This window comes from Rhinopithecus roxellana, chromosome 21 (assembly GCF_007565055.1).
Source record: "Rhinopithecus roxellana isolate Shanxi Qingling chromosome 21, ASM756505v1, whole genome shotgun sequence".
Classification (NCBI taxonomy): domain Eukaryota; kingdom Metazoa; phylum Chordata; class Mammalia; order Primates; family Cercopithecidae; genus Rhinopithecus; species Rhinopithecus roxellana.
The window spans coordinates 48493485-48516299 of record NC_044569.1 but is presented as its reverse complement, the minus strand read 5'-3'; the positions used below and the strand labels follow the sequence as shown (position 1 = coordinate 48516299).

At 40.6% G+C, this 22815-nt stretch overlaps 1 protein-coding gene across 3 annotated transcripts in view; it reads right to left on the bottom strand.

Annotated features, from left to right (window-relative positions):
- The window catches only part of DYM (dymeclin), a 427792-nt gene that overhangs the window by 394663 nt on the left and 10314 nt on the right, over nucleotides 1-22815 (bottom strand). For 2 of the 3 annotated variants that reach the window (XM_030925872.1, XM_030925871.1), the window contains exon 2: nucleotides 3589-3781. In XM_030925872.1, coding sequence (XP_030781732.1) covers nucleotides 3589-3728 — 140 coding nt within the window. In that variant the 5' untranslated portion in view covers nucleotides 3729-3781. Of the gene's footprint in view, nucleotides 1-3588; nucleotides 3782-5390; nucleotides 5526-22815 lie in introns of all 3 variants that reach the window. The other variant, XM_030925870.1, reaches the window with a different exon arrangement.

Below are 22815 nucleotides of genomic sequence, written 5' to 3'. Positions count from 1 at the left end.
CCGAGACGGGTGGATCGCGAGGTCAGGAGATCGAGACCATCCTGGCTAACACGGCGAAACCCCGTCTCTACTAAAAAATACAAAAAACTAGCCGGGCGAGTTGGCGGGTGCCTGTAGTCCCAGCTACTTGGGAGGCTGAGGCAGGAGAATGGCGTAAACCCGGGAGGCGGAGCTTGCAGTGAGCTGAGATCCGACCACTGCACTCCAGCCTGGGCGACAGAGCGAGACTCCGTCTCAAAAAAAAAAAAAAATGACATGAAGCAAAAAATAGTGGCAAGGTGGGAAGTGGATACCTATATTCTACTTTAAAAGACATTTAAGAACAAGAACCATCAAATGCAACATATGCACCTTATTTGGCTCCTAATTGTAATAAACTATAAAACAACTGGAAAATTTTAAATATGAACTGGGTAGCAGGAATTATTGTTAATTTTGTTAGGTGAGATAATGGTATTATGGTTATGTAAAAAAAGACTTTAAGATACTTAAAAAACAATAATGAACAAAATATGGAAACAATCCAAATGTCTATTAATTTCTGAATGGATAAACAAAGTGCAGTATATCCATACAATGGAGTATCACTCAGCAATAAAAAGGTACAGAGGCTGGGTGCAGTGGCTCATGCTTATAATCCCAACATTTTCAGAGGCAGAGGAAGGAGGATCACTTGAGGCCAGGTGTTCAAGACCAGGCATGCCTGTGGTTACTCGGGAAGGTGAAGTGGAAGGATCACTTGAGTCCAGGAGTTCAAGGCTATAGGGAGCTACGATCGCACTATTGCAATCCAGCCTGGGCAACAGAGTGAGACCTTGTCTCAAAAAAAAAAAAAAGGAATGCAAGTACTGGTGCATGCAACAACATGTATGAATATTACACTCAGTGAAGGAAGCCAGTCACAGCTGGGTGCAGTGGCTCACGCTTGTAATCCCAGCACTTCGGGGTGCTGAGGATTGCTTGAACCCAGGAGTTTAAGACCAGCCTAGGTAACAGAGCAAGACCCCATCTCTAAAAAAGTAGAAGAAAAAAAAAGAAGCCAGTCACAAAAGACCACCTATTGTTACAATTCCATTTACATGAAACGTCTAGAAGAGGCAAAGATAGTAGTAGTTGTTATTAAATTAGTGGCTGGACGCTGTGGCTCACACCTGTAATCCCAGCACTTTGGGAGGCTGAGGAAGGTGAATCACTTGAGGTCAGGAGTTTGAGACCAGCCTGGCCAACGTGGTGAAACCTCATCTCCACAAAAAATACAGAAATTAGCCAGGTGTGGTGGCATGCACCTGTAAGCCCAGTTACTCGGGAGGCTGAGGCAGGAGAATTGCTTGAATCCAGGAGGCAGAGTTTGCAGTGAGCAGAGATCGTGCCACTGCACTCCAGCAGACTGAGACTCCCTCTCAAAAAATAAACAAACAAATAAATAAGTGGTTGCTAGTGCAATCTAGAGTTTGGGGGAATGTCTGCTAATGGGCATGGGATGGGGCTCCTTTCTGGGATTATAATGTTCTAAAATTGGTGATTGTTACACAATTCTGTGAATAAAAACACTGAATAATACAATTTAAATGGGTGAATTACATGATATATGAAACATACCTCAAAAAGTGTATTATTTTTCTATTGCTACTTGAAAAGTTATCAAAATTTAGTGGTGCAAACAACATAAATTTATTATCCTACAGTTCTGTAGGTCCAAAGTCTGACACTCAATGAGCTAAGATCAAGATGTCAATAAGGCTGCATTCCTTTCCGGAGGCTCCAGAGGGAAATCTGCATTCTTGCCTCTGCCAGCTTCTGGAAGCTGCTCACATTTCTTTTTTTTTTTTTTTCTTTTGAGACAGAGTCTCGCTCTGTCATCCAGGCTGGAGTGCAGTGGCGTGATCTCGGCTCACTGCAAGCTCTGCCTCCCGGGTTCACATCATTCTCCTGCCTCAGCCTCCAGAGTAGCTGGGACTACAGGCGCCCGCTACTACGCCCGGCTAACTTTTTGCATTTTTAGTAGAGACGGGGTTTCACCGTGTTAGCCAGGATGGTCTCGATCTCCTGACCTCGTGATCCGCCCGCCTCGGCCTCTGAAAGGGCTGGGATTACAGGCGCAAGGCACTGCGCCCAGCAAAGCTGCTCACATTTCTTTCTCATGACCCCCTACCATCTTCAAAGCCAGCAAGGGCAGGCTGAGTCCTCCTCACATCACATCTGACTTTCTCTTCCACCTCCCTCTTCCACTTTCAAGAAGCCTTGTGATTACATTGGGCCTGCCCAGATAATCCAGGATAATCTCCCTATTTCAAGGTCAGCTGATTAGTAACCTTAATGCCATTTGCTACTTTAATTCCCCTTTGCCATGTAATGTAACATATTCAGATTCTGCAGACAAAGATATGAACATGTTTCGGGGGCTACTATTTGGCCTATCATAATAAAGCTCTTAAAAAGTAAATAAAATTTTTAAAAATCTAGTTATTGAGTGTATGGGAATTCAATATTCTAGTCATTCTATATTATTGTCTATCAGTTTTTGTAATATAATTAAAAATGAGATATTGTTTTTCACCTCCGAAACTGGCAAAGGTCAAAGGTCTAAAAATGCATCAAACTGACAAAGATATGGGGAAACACACCTCTCATGCATTGCTGGTAGGTGTGTAAATTCCTACAACTTCCATGGAGCACAACTTGGCATAGCTACCAAACTGCAAATGCACATACACTTTGACCCAGCAATTCTACTTCAAGGAATTTATATTAAAGATATATTTGTGTGTATAAGAAATGATGTATGTGGCAATAACTGTTATAACAAAGACTGGAAACAATCTAAATGTTCATCAACAGAAAACCAATTAAATATATTCTACAGATACTCCACAGTCATTAAAAAGAATAAGGCAGTTGCATATATGCTACATATACAAGATATACTTTACCTAACTGTGGGAAAAAAGGCAAGGGACAGAACAGTACATGTAGTATGCTACCATTTGTATTTAAACAATTTTGTGAAACTATATGGGATATATGCTTAAGTAACCTATACTATCTCTAGAACGATTCAAAATCAACTGCCACCAGTGCTCACCTCTAGAGAAGGGAGGTGGCTACTGAGTGGGGTAAAAAGAAGAGAAAAGCTTATTTTCTACTTTCAAATCTTTTGGATTTTCTACTGATTTATGTATGACAGGCCAGATAGACAGAACATTTCTAAATTTTTTTTTTTTTTGAGACGGAGTCTCGCTCTGTCGCCCAGGCTGGAGTGCAGTGCCGCAATCTCGGCTCACTGCAAGCTCCGCCTCCCGGGTTTACGCCATTCTCCTGCCTCAGCCTCCCGAGTAGCTGGGACTACAGGCGCCCGCCATCTCGCCCAGCTAGTTTTTTGTATTTTTTAGTAGAGACGGGGTTTCACCGTGTAGGCCAGGATGGTCTCGATCTCCTGACCTCGTGATCCACCCGACTCGGCCTCCCAAAGTGCTGGGATTACAGGCTTGCGCCACGGCGCCCGGCCTCTAAATTTTTTTTTTAATCTGCATACCACACAAGTTGATATGGCCCACTATTCAAATTTTCAATCTCCAGGCAATCTCTTACCTGCTAGTTGGTGCAGGGAAAGAAAACGAGAGAAGCTGATTCCAGAACGGGTCATTCTCAGAGACAGATTCCGTGCCTGATAACTTTTTCAAGTATTCATTTTTAGGAAGATCGCCGATTCTGCTGCTATTTGATCCCATCTTCTACCTTAAGCAGATAACTTGTCCTTAAACCTGCATTTCCACAAGACAACCTATAAAAAATAAAAATAAAAAAATTTAAACTTGTTCAAAAGTCATCATTCTTTTTTCTTTTTTCTTTTTTTTTGAGACGGAGTCTCACTCTGTCGCCCAGGCTGGAGTGCAGTGGCCAGATCTCAGCTCACTGCAAGCTCCGCCTCCCGGGTTCACACCATTCTCCTGCCTCAGCCTCCCGAGTAGCTGGGACTACAAGCGCCCGCCACCTCGCCCGGCTAGTGTTTTATATTTTTTAGTAGAGACGGGGTTTCACCGGGTTAGCCAGGATGGTCTGGATCTCCTGACCTTGTGATCTGCCCATCTCGGCCTCCCAAAGTGCTGGGATTACAGGCTTGAGCCACCGCGCCCGGCCCAAAAGCCATCATTCTTTGTCTACCTATAAAAAAAACTATAAACTTGCTAAAGAAAATCACATCTGTATTTATAAATATATTAGACATCAGATACAAAGTTACAAGAAACATGGGGCTAGGCCAGGCATGGTGGCTCACGCCTGTAATCCCAGCACTTTGGGAGGCCAAGGCGGGCAGATCACGAGGTCAAGAGATTGAGACCATCCTGGCCAACATGGTGAAACTCCATCTCTACTAAAAATACAAAAATTAGCTGGGCATGGTGGCACACACCTGTAGTCCCAGCTACTCGGGAGGCTGAGACAGGAGAATCACACGAACCCGGGAGGCAGAGGTTGCAGTAAGCCAAGATCGTGCCACTGCACTCCAGCCTGGTGACAGAGCAAGACTCTATCTCAGAAAGAAAAAAAAAAAAAAAAAAAAAAGAAATATGGAGCTAACACCTGTCTTAGCCAATACAAACACAAAAATCCAAATCTATATGGTACTTGTACTATGTATCTTAGGATGGGCATATCTCTACCCAAGAAAATGTCTCAAAGCAAAATCATAAAAATGGTAACTTATAATTAGTCTGAAAATGAAGCTGTTTTACAACCAAAACAATGGTGACAAAGAAATACAGAAATCTGGATGGCTTGAATGTACAAGGAAGGGAACATAGCTCAAGTAATTACCATGTGCTACCCCTACTTATGGGGGTCATGGGGACAAACCTGAATTACCCACTTCAAGTGAAAGAGATCCCAGTTACAAAGGAATCACATTTAATGTTTCTCTCATTCTGCCATAGGGCATATACGTAGTTTTTGTTGATATGCCTCTTCTCCTAAACCATGCACATTTTTATGACAGGAATTATTTTATTCATCTTTCTATGCCCACTGTCTAGACTAGCATGTAAAAAGTTCCCTAAACAGTATGTTGAAAGAACAAGTGAGTGAATAAATAATTAGTATCCACGAGGCTCTTCAAAAGTCAGTATTGGTTGTTCTCAGTCACTAAGGGAAGAAAACTAATAGTTTAGTTACAAATATGAATCACTGTCTTCCTTAAATCACATTTAACACACTTCTAGATCATGTTTTATCTTGATTTGTTCAGAAAAGGTCTCTCATTGAATAACAAAATAATGATAAGGTAAATAATACATTATACTATTTTAAAATTACAATCACAACGAAAGGAAACGACATGGGCTCAGGGACCAAAGGTGGCTCAGCTCAGGTGAGAATGTACATTAGTGACTCACTTTCTTCCTCATGTCCCTCCTCATTCCACAAAGGTACTGAAGCCATGGTCAGAATTTGGAAGCTGGATTGGGCTGCTTATTCTGAGAGCAAGAGGCTTCCCCGATGATGCACATGGACAGCTGGGTCTTCCGAATCTGAGAGAGAAATACTGATCTGGTTCCTCATCACCTGCCCCTGAACCTGAGGCCAGCCACTACTTTCATCCTTCCTGCAAGGGGACAGGGGCCCCAATAACTCAATTCAACTTCAAATGAATAATAATTCAGCTTCAATTAAGCCTCTATATTAAGCTAGCTAATCATAAGGTTTAATTTCTTAAAGTAGGGCTTGTTAAGCCCAATTAGAAAATGCTATAAAAGAAATACCCTGAAGGCCAGGCGCAGTGGCTCACACCTGTTATCCCAGCACTTTGGGAGGCCAAGGCAGGCAGATCACCTGAGGTCCGGAGTTCAAGACCAGCCTGACCAACATGGAGAAACCCCCTCTACTCAAAATACAAAATTAGTCTGGCATGGTGGCGCATGCCTGTAATCCCAGCTACAAGGGAGGCTGAGGCAGGAGAATCACTTGAACCCAGGCGGCAGAGGCTGCAGTGAGCCAAGATCACACCATTGCACTCTAGCCTGGGCAACAAGAGCAAGACTCCATCTCAAAAAGAAAAAAAAAAAAAAAAAAAAAAGAAATACTCTGAAATACATAAATTCCTAACTTACAATAGTATTTTAAGCTATCAAAATTATAAGGGGATATAATACACTAGTGAAAATGAATGAAACAGAGCTAAATGGATACATCTCAAAAATATAAAATGTTTTTTTAAAAAGCAGGCTACCTAATAGATATGGTATGCTGTCATTTACAAGATTTTAAAACTCACAAAAAATATTATGGATTTATTCACAGCTAGCACTAGTATTAAAACAGTTTTTTGTTTTGTTCTGTTTTCAAGAGACAGGGCCTCACTCTGTTGCTGAGTACAACGCTGGAGTACAATGAATTGATTACAGCTCATTGTAACCTCTAACTCCTGGGCTCAAGACATCCTCACGCCTCACCCTCCTAAGTAGCTGGAACTACAGGTACATGTCACCAAATCCCAGCTAATATTTTTTATTTGGTAAAGATGGGGTCTCACTGTGTTGCCCAGGCTGGTCTCGAACTCCTTCTGCCTTGGCTTCAACCAATCCTCCTGCCTTGGCTTCCCAAAGTGCTGAGATTACAGGCATGAGTCACTGAGCCTGGCCAAAAGGAAATAATTTAACCAGAAATCTATAGCTTTTCAAGCTATCAGTTAAGTTTGAAAGTAGAATAAAAACATTTTCTGATTTGCCAAGATTCAAAAGACCTCCCAGGAACCTACAAGGAAGCTACAAGATGTACTCCTTCCACATGAGGGAGTAAGCCAAGAAAAAGGAAGAAATTCAAGAAACAAGGAATCCAACACAGGGCAGTGGTATAGAGAATCACAGCCACGCAGCAGGCTGGGACAAGAGTCAAAACGGCTCGCAGATCTCCAGGAGAAGAAAGCATAGAACTGACAGTTCACTTGATGTGTCTAACCTTACTCTGTGGACTGTTACAACACTGTAGGAGAATTTGGAAGCAATGAATAATAGTTACATGGAGAATAAAGTAAATAATTTTATATAGACTACATACTTTGGGAAAAACAGAAATTATTTAAGAAAGGTCATGTAATCATAGTATATGACTAAATTCAACAGTAATCAGTATTTATATAATCACTATGATATAAATACTAAATATTTAATCAAAAATTGTGAGCTAACTCTCACAAGATTCCGGAAAAAGAAGCAGGATTGGTGGTCTATGACTGCTAAACTTTCATCTTCCATAATAGGTAGTGCTCAATAGAAAATATGTAAAGTTAGTAAATCAAAAAACAGTAAAAATGTATTAGCTATAAATAAGGAAGCAGGGCCAGGTGTGGTGTAATCCCAACATTTTGGGAGGCCGATGTAGGTGGATCACTTAAGGCCAGAAGTTCGAGACTAACCTGGCCAACACAGTGAAAACCCATCTCTACTAAAAATACAAAAATTAGCCAGGCATGTTGGAGCATGTCCATAATCCCAGCTCCTCAGGAGGCTGAGGCATGAGAATCACTTAAACCCGGGAGGTGGAGACTGCAGTGGGCTGGGATTGTGCCACTGCAATCCAGCCTGGGCAACAGAGTGAAACTCTGTCTCAAGTTAAATAAATAAATAAATAAATAAGGAGGTAAATAGCAAAAAGCAACAGCTTATAGATTTTAAAGTGGTGGCCAGGTGCAGTGGCTCACGTCTGTAATTCCAGCACTTTGGGAGGCCGAGGTGGGTGGATCACCTGAGGTCAGGAGTTTGAGACCAGCCTGACCAATATGATGAAACCCCGTCTCTATTAAAAATACAAAAATTAGCTGGGTGTAGTGGCCAGTGCCTGTAATCCCAGCTACTTGGGAGGCTGAGACAGGAGAATCACTTGAACCCGGGAGGCAGAGTTTGCAGTGAGCCGAGATCGCACCACTGCACTCCAGCCTGGGCAACAAGAAAAGAAAAAGAAAGTGGCCACCCCTGTGGAAAAGGATTCTGGAATAGGGAGGGTGGTAGAGCAGTTTTTTATATTAAGTCTGTCATATTAGTTGACTTTTCAAAATCATGTCCATATACTACTTTGATTAAAAATGAAATATTTTCTGGCCAGATGCAGTAGATCATGCCTGTAATCACAGCAACTCAGGAGGCTGAGGCAGGAGGATTGCTTGAGGGCAGGGATTAGACACCAGCCTGGGCAACATAGCAATACCCTGTCTCTAAAAAAAAAAATTTTTTTTTTAATTAGGCAGGTGTGGTGGCACCACATGGCAATTTCAACTATTTAAAAAAAAAAAAAAAAGCACAACCCATAAAAGAAAAAAATTGATAAACTGGGCTTCTGCAAATTAAAAACTTTTGGGCCAGGTGTGGTGGCTCATACCTATAATCCCAGCACTTTAGGAGGCCAAGGCAGGCAGATCACTTGAGGTCAGGAGTTCAAGACCAGCCTGGCCAACATGGTAAAATCCCATCTCTACAAAAAATACAAAAATTAGCAGAGCATGGTGGCATGTGCCTGTAATCCAAGCTACTGGGGAGGCTAAGGCACAAGAATCACTTGAACCCAGGCAGCAGAGGTTTCAGTGAGCCAAGATCATGCCACTGCACTTCAGTCTGGGCAACAGAGCATGACTCCATCTCAAAAAAAAGAAGTGAAGTGAAGGACAGCAATGTATATGTGAACTGAAAATACAACAGACAGGCAGATGGAATTAGGAATACTTCGTTATTATAAGGTATTGCACAATCTGTGAAGTGGTAGCGTTGTTATTGTGCTATTTAAAAGCAGTCTTGGACTGCTTGTAAATGTAGATTGCAAACTCTAGGGTAACCATTAAAAAAGTGAAAAAAAAAAAGTATAATTGATATGCTAAGAAAAGAGAAACCTAATCTCATAAAGTGCTCCATTAAAACCACAAGGCCGGGCACAGTGGCTCATGCCTGTAATCCCAGCACTTTGGGAAGCTGAGGCACGTGGATCACCTGAGGTCAGGAGTTAAAGATCAGCCTGGCCAACATGGTGAAACCCCATCTCTACTAAAAATACAAAAAATTAGCCAGGCAAAGTGGCGGGCATCTGTAATCCCAGCTACTCAGGAGGCTGATGCAGGAAAATCACTTGAACCCAGGAGATGGAAGTTGCAGTGAACCGAGATTGCGCCATTGCACTCCAGCCTGGGAAACAAGCACGAAACTCCATCTCAAAAAAAACAAAAACAAAAACAAACAAACGAAAAAGAATCTACATGTCCCAGAGAGGTGCCAACAAATCAGACTAATAAGTACTTTCTTTCACAACCACTAGGATTGTTTTTACATATTAAGTTACTTCATCATCCATATTATACATGATGAGATATCAGGATCTCACATTCTAGTTACTCAGTGTCATAGTATAGAATGCTCTTTCACTTACACTAGCTTTCCAAAATAAATTTATTTACTTATTTTAGAGATTGGGTCTCACTCTGTCACCCAGACTAGAGTGCAGTGGCACGAACATAGTTCACTGTAGCTTCAAACTCCTGGATTCAAGCAATCCTTCCGCCTTAGCCTTCTGAGTAGCTGGGATTACAGGTACATGCCACCACACCCTGCAAACTTTTTAAAATTTTTTGTAGAGATGAGGGTCTTGCTATGTTACTGAGGCTAATCTGAATCTCCTGGCCTCAAGCGATCCTCTTGCCTAGGCTTCCAAAAGCACTGGGATTAGAGGTATGAGTCACCTCTCCCAGCTACCCAATAAATTATTTCTTTCAAATTTTATTCAAAATTGAACTTTTTCAATAAAAACAAAATAAGTAATGTTCTTGGGTCCTCTGGGATCTGCATTAATTTCATTAACTCTGAGAAGTATACAACAAATTTTGTCCTCTACCACCTACTTAAGGATATTGCTGGTTCATTTTTAGCCAAACCTTTCAAATTATTTTTATTTGTCCAATAATCCCTGTGACCCTGAATATGCCTCAATAAAATATATGTTTAAACAAACAAGTAAAAAGGACCTTGACTACTTGTTTACAGTGTGCTATTTATCAGGGGACTCATGCTAATTAGCAGTTAGGATTATAGGCCTAATATTAGTGTACTGAATAAGCACCTCTAACTGTATGGATGAAAGTGGGTTAGTTCAAAGAGTGTTGGATTACTGACAGCAATTTAAGTATGGGTCCTCCTGGCTCTACCATGCACTCAATTTTCCTTCTCTGCGCTTCATATTTTAATGAATTTAATTTTTATTCTGTTAATTTTATAACAGGATAAAAATGACACCAGATCAAAAGAAATGAGAATCATAACAATTTGTTCTCATTTAAATAGACCAGTATCTTACTATTTTTGTGTGATACCTTAAAAGCAAGCAATTTTACTCCGGGAGTTTAATTAAGTACATGAATGCTGAATTTTCAAAAGAACAAAATTTTATTTTGGAATCAACCTCCTCCTCCCACCAGGTGAAGCAACAATGAGAAACAATACTATCAAAGAGTCTACTAACAAAATCTGTCAGATGTTTTTGTTTATTTTATGTTCTTTTTGTATCAGTAATATACATGGTACAAAATACAAAAGCTTCAAAGGATATACAGTGAAAAGTCTTCTTCCCATCCCATCTTCTAACCACCTTCTCAACTCAGAGAAAACATTCCCAGTTTCTTGGACATCATTCCACAGACATTCTGTGTATATACAAACATATGTTCAACCTCTTTTTAAACAAACCATAGCATATGACATATTCCTCTATACTCTGCTATTCCCACTCATCAATATATAGGAAGTCATTATATATCTGTATATGAAGCACTTCATTCCTTTTTACAACTGTGTAACATTCCATTTTATAATTTCTCAAATACCATATTGATGGACATTTAAGTAGTCTACATCGTTTGCTATTACAAACCATTCTCCAAGTAATAGAAAATAAATAAATGTCATTCCCCAATAAGATATATACATTACTTATATCTCATACTATCACTTACATAAGCATATAAAATATTTCACACATGTATGAGTAGACAGATATGATAAATCCAGAGAAATAGAATTGCTGGGTAAAAGGGTATACGCATTTGTAATTTTGATAGATACTTGGATTCTCACCAGCAATGCCTATTTCTCTACTTCACAGCCACCATTGTTTAATCAAACTTTCTGATCCTTGCCGACTTAGATTTTTAATAAAACAGTTTTTCAATATAATTTTATTTTGCATCTCTCTTGCCGTGAATAAGGCCATTACCTGTTCATATCCTATGACTGTTTTCTACTGGTTTATAGGAAATAAACTTTATTTTCAAGGCGGCTAGGATAGACCACAAAATTAAGTCTTAAATCAAACACCTGCACACCTGTAATCCCAGCACTTTGGGAGACAGAAGCAGGAGGAATGCTTGAGCCCAGGAGTACGAGGCCAGCCTGGGCAACATGGCAAGACCATCTATACAAAAAAATTAAAACTAGCTGGACATGGTGGCACAAGCCTGTGGTCAGTTACTCAGAAGGATTGCTTGCGCCCAAGAGTTCGATGCTGCAGTGAGCCACGCCTGCAACACTGCACTATGCAACACAGCAAGACTTTGTATCAAAAATAAAATTAATAAATCAAAATAACTGCTCAGTCTAAGAACACTATGAACTCGTTCTAAAACAATATGAATAAACCCTACAAGCATATCAGGAGAGACACTGAACAGAACGTTAACAAAAAAAAAATTGAGACAGCCAAGTGAGCAAAGAGTACAGTGCCTCCTTCCCCGTTTTTTCTCACCAAACCCTAGAAATAATATAAACAATATTTTTTTAAATAGCCAGTGATTACACAGCCATGCTCAAAAAACAAAATAGGCCGGGCGCAGTGGCTCAAGCCTGTAATCCCAGCACTTTGGGAGGCCGAGACGGGCGGATCATGAGGTCAGGAGATCAAGACCATCCTGGCTAACACGGTGAAACCCCGTCTCTACTAAAAAATACAAAAAAAAACTAGCCGGGCGACGTGGCGGACGCCTGTAGTCCCAGCTACTCGGGAGGCTGAGGCAGGAGAATGGCCTAAACCCAGGAGGCGGAGCTTGCAGTGAGCTGAGATCCGACCACTACACTCCAGCCTGGGCGGCAGAGCGAGACTCCGTCTCAAAATAAATAAATAAATAAATAAAATAAAAAATATAAAATAAAATAAAATAAAATAAATAAAATAAAATAAATAACAGGGGGCCAGAAGCTGTGAAGAATCCCTATAAAATAGAAAACAGCTGGAGATGGTCTAAAAAGGGAAATGGCATCCCAGAGCAGGCTCAAGGGCCTTCAAGGGCACCATCCCAAAGAGGGTGAACAGGAACTCTGGCACAAAGGCAGAAAGGCCAGAAAAAGGCCCAGAAGCAACTAACAGAAGCTTGGCTAGTGCACCTAAGCAGACACCCTGGGCCGCTGGAATATACAGGAGGAACAAGTTCAGACATAATAAGACCAGTAGCCACTGAGGCACTCTTGCCAGAAAGATCCATCTGCTCCCCCGCAAAAAGCAAAGTAGAAAACTGAGCCCCAACGGCATCTCTTATGCAATGACTCCTGCCAAGGATTCCAAACACACACACACAATCACCTCCTCCCAATTTATTTGGAACTCTCAAGACCCTTATCAATGAAAACTAGAGTAAAGTAGAAAACACTATTGGGTCATCTCCAAAGACTCCTACTGCCTTTGCCCTCACTGGGCATCATTAGACTCCCTTGGCTTCCAGCTCTTCTTTCTCTAAATCTGTCAGTAACTGATCCCATCTCCTGGTTTTTCTATCGGCTTCCATGATACTACTTTCAAATTTCTCCTTCTAGACCCAACCTCTAGTCAGGAAGCCAGTTGTATTGATATCTCTAAATTACTTAAGACTTTTTTTAACTCAATGATAATATATATAATACAATCAGTAAGTTTGTTGGTAACAGTGATCCTTATGTAAGTCTATGCTAGATACGAGAAGTAGGCTATTGCTGATGCTTTTAGTAGCAAACCTTTCAAAGGACCTATCTTCAATGCAATGTAGTCAAGAACTCAATCTTAACATGTGTAAAACTGATTCTATCATTCCTCCCTGTTACCCCTTAAAACTCTCCACTAATCCCCTAAAGCTGCGATTATGTAAAAGCGGCCTTGAAATGTTATTATGCTGTAGTACATAAAACATCTCCCCAGGTAGATTATTCCTGAGAGGTATGAATCAGGCCTTATACTTCTTCCTTATCCCTAATCAACTTCCGGCATGCTGCTAAAGAGAAATTACTCAAAAAATACTTGCTGAAATAGCCAAGGTCCCACAGCTAATAAATATATGAAAAGATCTTCAGCCTGAATCCTGAGTACAATATGCTAATTAAAACAATAATATATCATCGTTACCCATCAAACTAGTAAACGTTAAAAAATACTTGGTAACAGGCCAGGAACTGTGGCTCACGCCTGTAATTCCAGCACTTTGGGAGGTTAAGGTGCAAGGATCTCCAGAAGCTAAGAGTTCAAGACCAGCCCGGACAACAACGCAAAACTCTGTCTCTATAAAAAATTCAAAAATTAGCCAGGCAACACGGCTAATGAGCCTGTAGTCCCAGCTACTCAGAAGGCTGAGGGAGGAGGATCACCTGAAATCCAGGATTTTGAAGCTGCAGTGAGCTATTATACAGTCATGTCACTGTACTTCATCCTGGGCAACACAGGGAGACTCTGTCAGCAAAAAAATAAATAAATAATACATGATATGTTCAATATTTTATATTTAATTTGTGAAATATTTGATAAATACATAAAGTAAATCTCCTCTTTTATGTGTACTGACTATCTCTTGATTTAATGTGCCTTAAATGGAAAGTAAACATTAGTGGATCTGAAAATCCATGATAACCAAATCCTGTTCTAACACCCTCAAAATGTGTAAATGATGCCCTAATGCCCTTTGTCCCATCTCAGGCTGATAATCCACAATTCTACACTATATTCCAGAATTGCTCTCCTCCTAAATACATATGTATTATATTGTATTATATTATTTATATATTATATAATATACATATTATAAATAATACATTTATATTACATTATATTATAAATGATATATTATATAATATATAATATATATATGGATTGCCTGTGTGTACAAACACACACAATACACATATATGCCACACTTGTACTAAGAGAAAGATGAAACAGGAGATCAGAGAAATAACGGGCAATAATCATCAGCCAAAGGACATAGTAAATGCCACAGGTGCCATGAGTCCACAAGTAATAGAACATTCTCTGAAACGCAACTAGGTTCCAAGTGCTATATTAAGTAGAGTTGGGTATTCCCTGCCCAATGAAATGAAAGCAATGGAAAGAAAGATATAAACCCACAAAGATCAGAGCAAGGGAAGTGTGGAAGATGGGAAGGTGACAGAGGCGTGTACCTGAACCAGCAGACCTGAGGAAGCCTCAAAGGGAGTTCCTGCCAAGGGGGACACTGACAAGAAGGAAGGCATGGAGCCGTGGGAAGGCTGAAGAGTGAGAGACTGGGCACTGGGGAATACGGGGCAAGGTGCAGGACTAAAGTCTGGGGGTCTCTCTCCCCAGGAAGAGATTACTACTTGTGCTCCCCAGAGAAATACGATTAGAGAGACCAACGCCAAGGTTGGGGAGGGTAATAAGGTGGAAAATGAAGAAAACAGGAGAATGAAGATAAAGTCAACTTGCTACAGCTCCATCGTGAGTTTCCCTGCCTCTAAGGCAGGAGACTGAAGGATTCCTCTCAAGAGAAACTGAATAGGAACCTAGGGAAAAGATACAGACATTTAGGAACTGCCAGGCCAATTTAAAAAACAGATCATCACCTCACAGCAATGCCCACCACTCAACAAAATCTACTTACACAAAGAGCTTCCAATCAGTTTTGGGGTAGTCTCACTTTTAAATAAGAATGGACAGTCAAAAATGATTAGACTTGTGAGTAAAGCCTCCAACATGAAACACATAAACCAAAACAGCCCGGGCATGGTGACTGACTCCTAGAATCCCAGCGCTTTGGGAAGCCAAGGCAAGAGAATCACTTGAGCCCAGGACTTGGAGATCAAGCTGGGCAATATAGCAAGACCCCGTCTCTACAAAAAAATAAACAAATTAGCCAGACATGGTGGTGCACACCTACAGTTCCTGCTACTTGGGAGGCTGAGGTGAGACAATTGCCTGAACCTGAGAGGTCAAGGCTGCAGTGAGCTGTGATTGTGCCACTGCACTCCAGCCTGGGCAACAGAGCAAGATCCTATCTCAAAAAAGAAAAGAAAAGAAAAGAAACCAAAACAAACTAAAGAAAGGAATCATAGAAAACAGATGATTCTAAGAAAAGAATAAAAACTAAAATATCTTTAGATAATAATGAAAACAGTAACAATAATAATACCAAATATTTATTTAGCGCCTACTATGTCCCCAGTCACCATCTTAAGTATTTCACACATACTAACTGATTTAACACTCACCACAAACTACGGCGTAGTACTTTTTTTTCTCATTGCCTAAATCATAAATTGGCAAATTACAGCCCAAGGGCTAAATCCTATGTACTGCCCAAAGAATGATTTTTACTTTTTTTTTTTTTTTTTTTTTCCAGAAAGGGTCTCACTCTGTCACCCTGGGTGGAGTGCAGTGGCATACTCTCAGCTCACTGCAACCTTCACCTCCTGGGTTCAAGCAATCCTCTCATCTCAGCCTCCCTAGTAGCTGGGACTACAGACATGCGCCACCATGTCTGGCTAATTTTTGTATTTTCAGTAGAGACGAGGTTTCACCTTGTTGGGCATACTAGTCTCAAACTCCTGACCTCAGGTGATCTGCCCACATTATCCTCCCAAAGTGCCGGGATTACAGGCATAAAGTCACTGCACCCAACCTGATTTTCACATTTTTAAATCGTTGAAAAAAATCAAAAGAATATTTTGTGACATGTGTAAATCATATGAAAAGAAAATGTCAGAGTCAATAAAGTCTCATCAGAACACAGCCATGTTAAAAAAAAAAAAAAATTAGATTCAAAAATATTAAAGAATGACAAAAAGGAAAAAAAAAAAAAAAAAGAACACAGCCATGTTCATTTGTGTACATACGGTCTACAGCTGTTTTCCTGATACAACAGCAGACTTGGGTAGTTGCTACAGAGACCATTTGTGGTGCCCTCATCTCTTTATACTCTCAGTGCACCACAAATCTCAATGACACAGTTATACTCAACAGCATTTCAAGTGTCATGAGTATTGCCATACTATTTTACCAGTGACTATCACGACAAAACAACAGAAGTACTCTGATGTCACACTTGTAAGTCACAGTGAACTGTAGAATTTTTAAATCTAGTTAGATGTCAAAATACTTTATTATGTAGAAGCATCACAGCTGTGCCAGCAAAATACACTATAGGAAGCATTACTAGACTAAGCACTCATCACAATATCCCAATATGCCCTGCCACACAGCATTCACTCCCAACTCATGAGAGCAATGGAGAGGAAAATGGGCAAATGTTAAAAAAGATATACCTCCGGCCGGGCGCGGCGGCTCAAGCCTGTAATCCCAGCACTTTGGGAGGCCGAGACGGGCGGATCACGAGGTCAGGAGATCAAGACCATCCTGGCTAACATGGTGAAACCCCGTCTCTACTAAAAATACAAAAAACTAGCCGGGCGACCTGGCGGGTGCCTGTAGTCCCAGCTACTCGGGAGGCTGAGGCAGGAGAATGGCGTGAACCCGGGAGGCGGAGCTTGCAGTGAGCTGATATCCGGCCACTGCACTCCAGCCTGGGTGACAGAGCAAGACTCCGTCTCAAAAAAAAAAAAAAAAAAAAAAAAAAAAAAAGATATACCTCCTCAGAGCAGAATGTCTTGCCAAAAATTAAAAATGGAAATGAGGCTGCAACCAAAGTAAATTTCCAAATGGCTCATTTGTTAAGCAAGCAAGGAAAGGATTTACCAACGGTGAGTTAATTAAATTGTGTTTGATTACAGCAGTCAAAGAATTGTGTCCAGAGAAAATATCTTTAACATCTTACTCTTTCCATGAAAACAGTGGCTCAAAGTACAGTATGTATGAAACAATTACATCTATGAATATGTTCCAAAAAGTCAAGAAAATACTAATTTAGAACAACCTGAAGTAGAATCTGCTAAGATGTGTAACAACTGACAGTGGTAAAAATATGTATGAAGCAGAAAAGGGCTTAGCTGGACAAATTTACAAGCCTTGTGAGATGTAAGGTGTTTAAAGCTTATGGCTATTCATCATATTCTCAATCAGCAGGTACTCTGCAGAAAACATCTGAATCTATCATGTGTTATTGGACCAGTAATGCCAAAGGTAAATTTCTTTTGTTCTCATGACATTTTTGTAAGAAATAGAAGCGAAATATCCTGACGCGTCCTGCCACAAAACAATATAATGGCTTAACAATGGCAGAGTTTTACTGAAATGTTTCAAGCTCCAGGCCAAGACACATTTTTCTGAATGAAAAGAATCACCCTCAACCACTATTGTTGCTGCAGACTTGATACATCTGTTAATGAATTCAGCCTAAAATCAGAAGGACAACAGGGTCTACATGCAAAACCTATATTGAGACAGTCATTTCAAGGACAACTAACATTGCCTGAGTCACAAGTCATGTCAAGATGCTTCATGCACTTCCTACGCTGCCAAAAATTAAAATAAGAAGCAAGATCTCTACTGCCACACAAATATGCAGCAGACTTATTTTTCAAAATCAAACATTTCCAGCAGTATTTTTTCATACCTCAACGCAAGTAGAAACGAACACTCCACAATTCAAAAACCATTTAACTGTGCAATGAGAAGCTTCTACCTAATTCTCAATTGGAAGTGATTAGTCTGCAATGTAATGATTTGCTAAACGTTAAATATCAAGAAAAGAGTCTAAAAGAATTCTGTAAATGTCTTCCAAGCAATGAATATGCTCTATTAAAACCATATGTTCACAGACTATTAGCAGTATTTGGCAGTATCTAAGGAGACATTTTCAAAGATGAAATACATGAAATCTCATTACAAATCAGCATTAATAGGTGGACATTTATAATCAATTTTGATGATAGAGAACACTAACTTTAAACTCCAATTAAGCCAAATGTTATCCCCTCTCCTCCAAAAAAAACCTCATTCTTCTCATTAGCAAACCTTTATTGCAAAAATTGTTCTCGATGATTATTAGTATTGCATTGAGTTTTATTAATAAAAAACTTGTAGAAATGTTTTCTCTCTTGTTATATAAGTACTTACATAATGAAATGATTAAATAATTTAAAATATCCTTCATTTTGCCCCTTGGCTCATAAAGCCTGAAATATTTGTGATCTGGTCCTACATGAAACGTCTGCCAACTCCTAGCCTACATGATTTAACTAAAGCAAAGAAAGGTTAAGTAATTTGCCCAAGATTATAGAGCTAGAAAGTGGCACACCAGGTTTTAAACCCAGGTAGGATAGGTACAGAAACCATTCTCTTTTAACCACATATTGCTTCATGAAGCAAGAGTAGGATGTCATAAAAAATGAAATAAAGAACAAGAAAGGACACCTGAAATTTAAAATAAGATTAAAAAATTCACTAGAACGGAGAAAAGATAAAAGTCAAGGGAACTCCCATAATACAGAACAAGAAGACAAATAAGTGAAAAACAAGAGGAGAAAAAATAGAAAATTTAAAGAATAATTTAGAAGATTTTAATATATTAATAGTAACAGTTCCAAAAAGAAAGCACAAACAAAATGGGGGATATTACACTGTCAGGTCAGACACTGTGGGGATCTGAGATTTTACTTTACTGACAAAGCTGAAAAAGACATGAAACCTCTGGAACAGGGACACAAAACAACTGCAATAGCAGTAGCCAGAGTAACACCTTACATCAGTTTCTTAGGCACTAAATCCCACAGGCCATTCAAAGTATTTGTTAAAAATTAATAATATATCCATAGAAAACTAAGCAAACTAGGGGGCAGTAAGGGGAAACATGGTAAAGTACTTACCAGCAGTGAACAATATTTATGTAGTCATAACAATATAAAAGTTAAACACTAAATTAACCAAGAATTCTTATATAACTATACTGGAAGGGCTTTTAGAAATAGGGGAAGGAAGTGGAAGAGTACCCCACCTACCATAACAAGAAGTTAATATGTATTATCTAAAATTGATGAATCACAAAATAGCAGTTTAGGCAGATTTATAAATGCAGAGGTAAGTATCAAAAGAAAAAGCTTAAAAGAATTTTTAGGGCCAGGTGCAGTGGCTCAGGCCTGTAATCCCAGCACTTTGGGAGGTCCAGGCAGGAGGACTATTTGAGGCTAGGAGTTCAAGAACAGCCTGGGCAACATAGCGAGACCCCATCTCTACCAAAAAAAAAAAAAAAAAAGAGAGAGACAGAGTTCTTAAAAGCAACTGCCTCTGAAAATGAGACTAAAAAGTGGGGATGGGTAAGGATATTGCTGATTTTTTATAACCTGCCTTTACTATTATTTACCTTTTCTAACAATACACAAGTATTACTTCAAGTAGAAAAAATATCAAAATAAATAGGAGAGAATCAGCTTTACTATTTCATAATCAATGATTCATATAAACATTTCAATGTGCAAATACTAAAGAACAGTACAGGGTTGAAAAACCAAATAAGCAATATATAAGCTACATTGCATTATGGTTACAATAAGCACAAGAAGCCTATCAATAGCCAGTAAATATTCCTGACTGCCCACTATGTGGCCAGCAGTATACAAAGTGCCAAGGTTAAAGTTGTGAAGAATGGAATTATATACAGAGATACGAATAAATCAACAAGAAATTTTAAGATGGCAACTAATCAAGACTTGGGGAAAGCTTCCAAGAGGTCATACCACAAAAGTTAAGACCGGCCGGGTGCGGTGGTTCATGCCAGCACTTTGGGAGGCTGAAGTGGGTGGATCACCTGAGGTCAGGAGTTCAAGACCAGCCTGGCCAACATGGTGAAACTCCATCTCTACTAAAAACACAAAGATTAGCCGGGTGTGGTGGCAGGCGCCTGTAATCCCAGCTACTTGGGAGGCTGAGACAGGAGAATCACTTGAACCCAGGAGTTAGAGGCTGCAGCGAGCCGATATCACGCCACTGCACTCCAGCCTGGGCAAGACAGAGCAAGACTCCATCTCAAAAAAAAAAAAAGTTAAGACCTAAAGGACAAGAAGGGTTGGCCTGGGTGGATGTGAGAGTTCAGAAACTTCCAAAGCAGAGAATGGCACATGTGAAGCCCTGTGGTTAAGAAATAACAGGTAGGGCCTATTCAAGGACCTGAAAGAAGTTTAACACGGCTGGAACAGAAAAGGAATCAAAGCAGAAGCATAAGAGGCCAGAAAGTACCTTTTTCAAACGCCTCTCTTTCTCAAGCAGCTGCTCTCCTCTCCCCTTTCTTCTATTAAACTATACACTCCTTAACCCACCCACGTGTCCGTGTCCCAATTCTTTCTCGGTGGGCAACAACAAACCCCAGGGTATATACCCCAGACAGTGTAGCCACTTCATAATGGGGGCTTCGTCCGGGATACCAAAGTACAACATTCATCAGAACGGTAAGTAGAAGAGCGAACTCCAACTCTGTCCTTTCATTCCAAGGCTCTCAGCTTCCATTTTAGAGCTTTCATCGAGGACTTAGCTGTCATGTGGGGCTGGAAGAAGTCCCGGGGTAACTGAGGATTTCTGCGTGGGGCTACCCCCTGGTGCTATCCAAAGGTTCTGGACCCCAGCCTCCAACTGCCCCCATGGGGTGCCCCCAGCCTTCAACTTTCCTATTGTAATTTCCTCCTTTGCTGTTCGCAACCGTCATTATCTCTTATCCTCTCTGTGGATGAAATGTGTGGGAAGTTTCACGGTTCAGGGAAGTAATTTTGTTTGGCAAGATCAGGGAATGCCGTAGTAACCGGGGATATAGCTTAAGGGGAAGCATCTTTGTGATTTTCTAAGAACAGGGCTCCCTGACCCCTCAACAGTGAGCACCTCTCTCTCTTTCTCTGCCCTTGGTCTGGAGAGCACATGGCATTTTCCAGGTCTCTGTCTGCTCTTGGGCTAGAGAGTACGTGGTGTTTCAAGGTCAACAGTGCCACCTAGTGAAATAGGAATCCTCTCCATGAAGCATATTGTCAGTCCTTCACCGAAACACCCTAGCCTCCCAATTCTCTTCCCTTTTTCTGCCTCTCTACTAGAAACCAGGCTTTATGCTGCTTCTGTAATTGGGAAACTTCTGCCTTCAACAACTAGGGGTAAAATATCCTCCAAAGCCAAATTTTAGTCTCAATACTGTCTCATCAGCAGGAAAACAGCCATTCGATTCCCACTTTTTTTTTAAGGCACCTATTCTGCCTCCAATTAGAGTAGTACTTAATTAGTAAGGGAGTTTTAAGTTTGGAAGTTAACTGGAACCATTCTCTAAGGGTAAATGCTTCAGCACAGGCCATAATAGCAGGATACAGAGTTCAATCTAGCACACCCCCTCCATTAAAGGGGCCTTGCCCAACTATTGTGTAGTTTTTCTTGAGATCCATTTTTCAGGAAGCCAGGCAAGTCACACAAGTCTAGGAACTTGAAGGGAAATAACAGGCAGAGGACTAGAGCCACTTGGGTGAGCTTGACTAGACCCAATGACTTAGTTCCTCTGGTTCCATGGCTGGGGGTCACACTGGCAACCATGGGCAGCACGTTCAACAAGGTGCCTGGGACCCAGGAAACACGGAGGGAAAAAAGAAGGGGGTATGCCCCCACTGTCTTCCTCTCCACCATGGGTTACACCGAAAGGAAGGAGACTAAAGGGCCACCTTTTTCTCACTTCTCTAAGTGGGTACCATCTTCATCCTGCACTCCCCTGGAGTGCATTCTGAAGCACAAGGACTCCTTTGACCCTGAAACTTTAAAGAAAAAGCGGCTCATTTTCTTTTGCACAAGGGCATGCATGGCCTTTTTACTAGACTTTTGTAAGCGTTACAGAATCAACCCAGCCCTTTTAGCAATCACATTGAGCAGGCCCAAAGATAATAATTCCCCAAAATTAGAGAAGCAACTTCTGGGGAAATCATCTGAGGCAGTTATTGGGTGTCCCAGCCCTCCAAGTCCCCCTTATTCAAGGCCACCTCCAACCATACCACCAGCTCTTCCACCTCCACCATCTCCAAAATTTCCCACTCCCCACTTTCACTCTTACCTCTACAGGAAATGCCCAATGGAGGTGATGTCACTAGCGTTCAAGTTCCCTTCTCTTTGCAACACCTTAGGCAAATAAAGGAGACTTAGGCCAATTTTCTAAAGACCCTGCTAGGTATACAGAAGCTTTCCAAAATTTAACTCAGGTGTTTGACCTCTCATGAAGAGATGTTATGTTGCTTCTAAGCCAAACCCTAACTACAGCTGAAAAGCAGGCAGCAGAGAAATTCAAAGGTGAGCAATGTTTCCTATAGTAGGCCTAAAATGAAAAGGGAAAATGGATAGGGAAGGCAAAGAAATAAGGGAAACACAATTCCCAATGAGAAGACAGGCAGTACCTCTTGACAACCCTAACTGGAATCCCCAGACTTTTCTATGGTGTTTTTCCTTCTTTCACAGTGTACAATGGTTCCTATCTCTTCTTTCATAATGTTCCTCCAAAGTAGGAAAAATTAATTTCCCCAAACCTTAAAATGCTTGACTTAGAATTGAGCTAATAGGAAGGGAACCCAGAAGCCCAACATGCTGGCAAAAGGATAAAAGATTTTTTAACCAGTCAACAATATA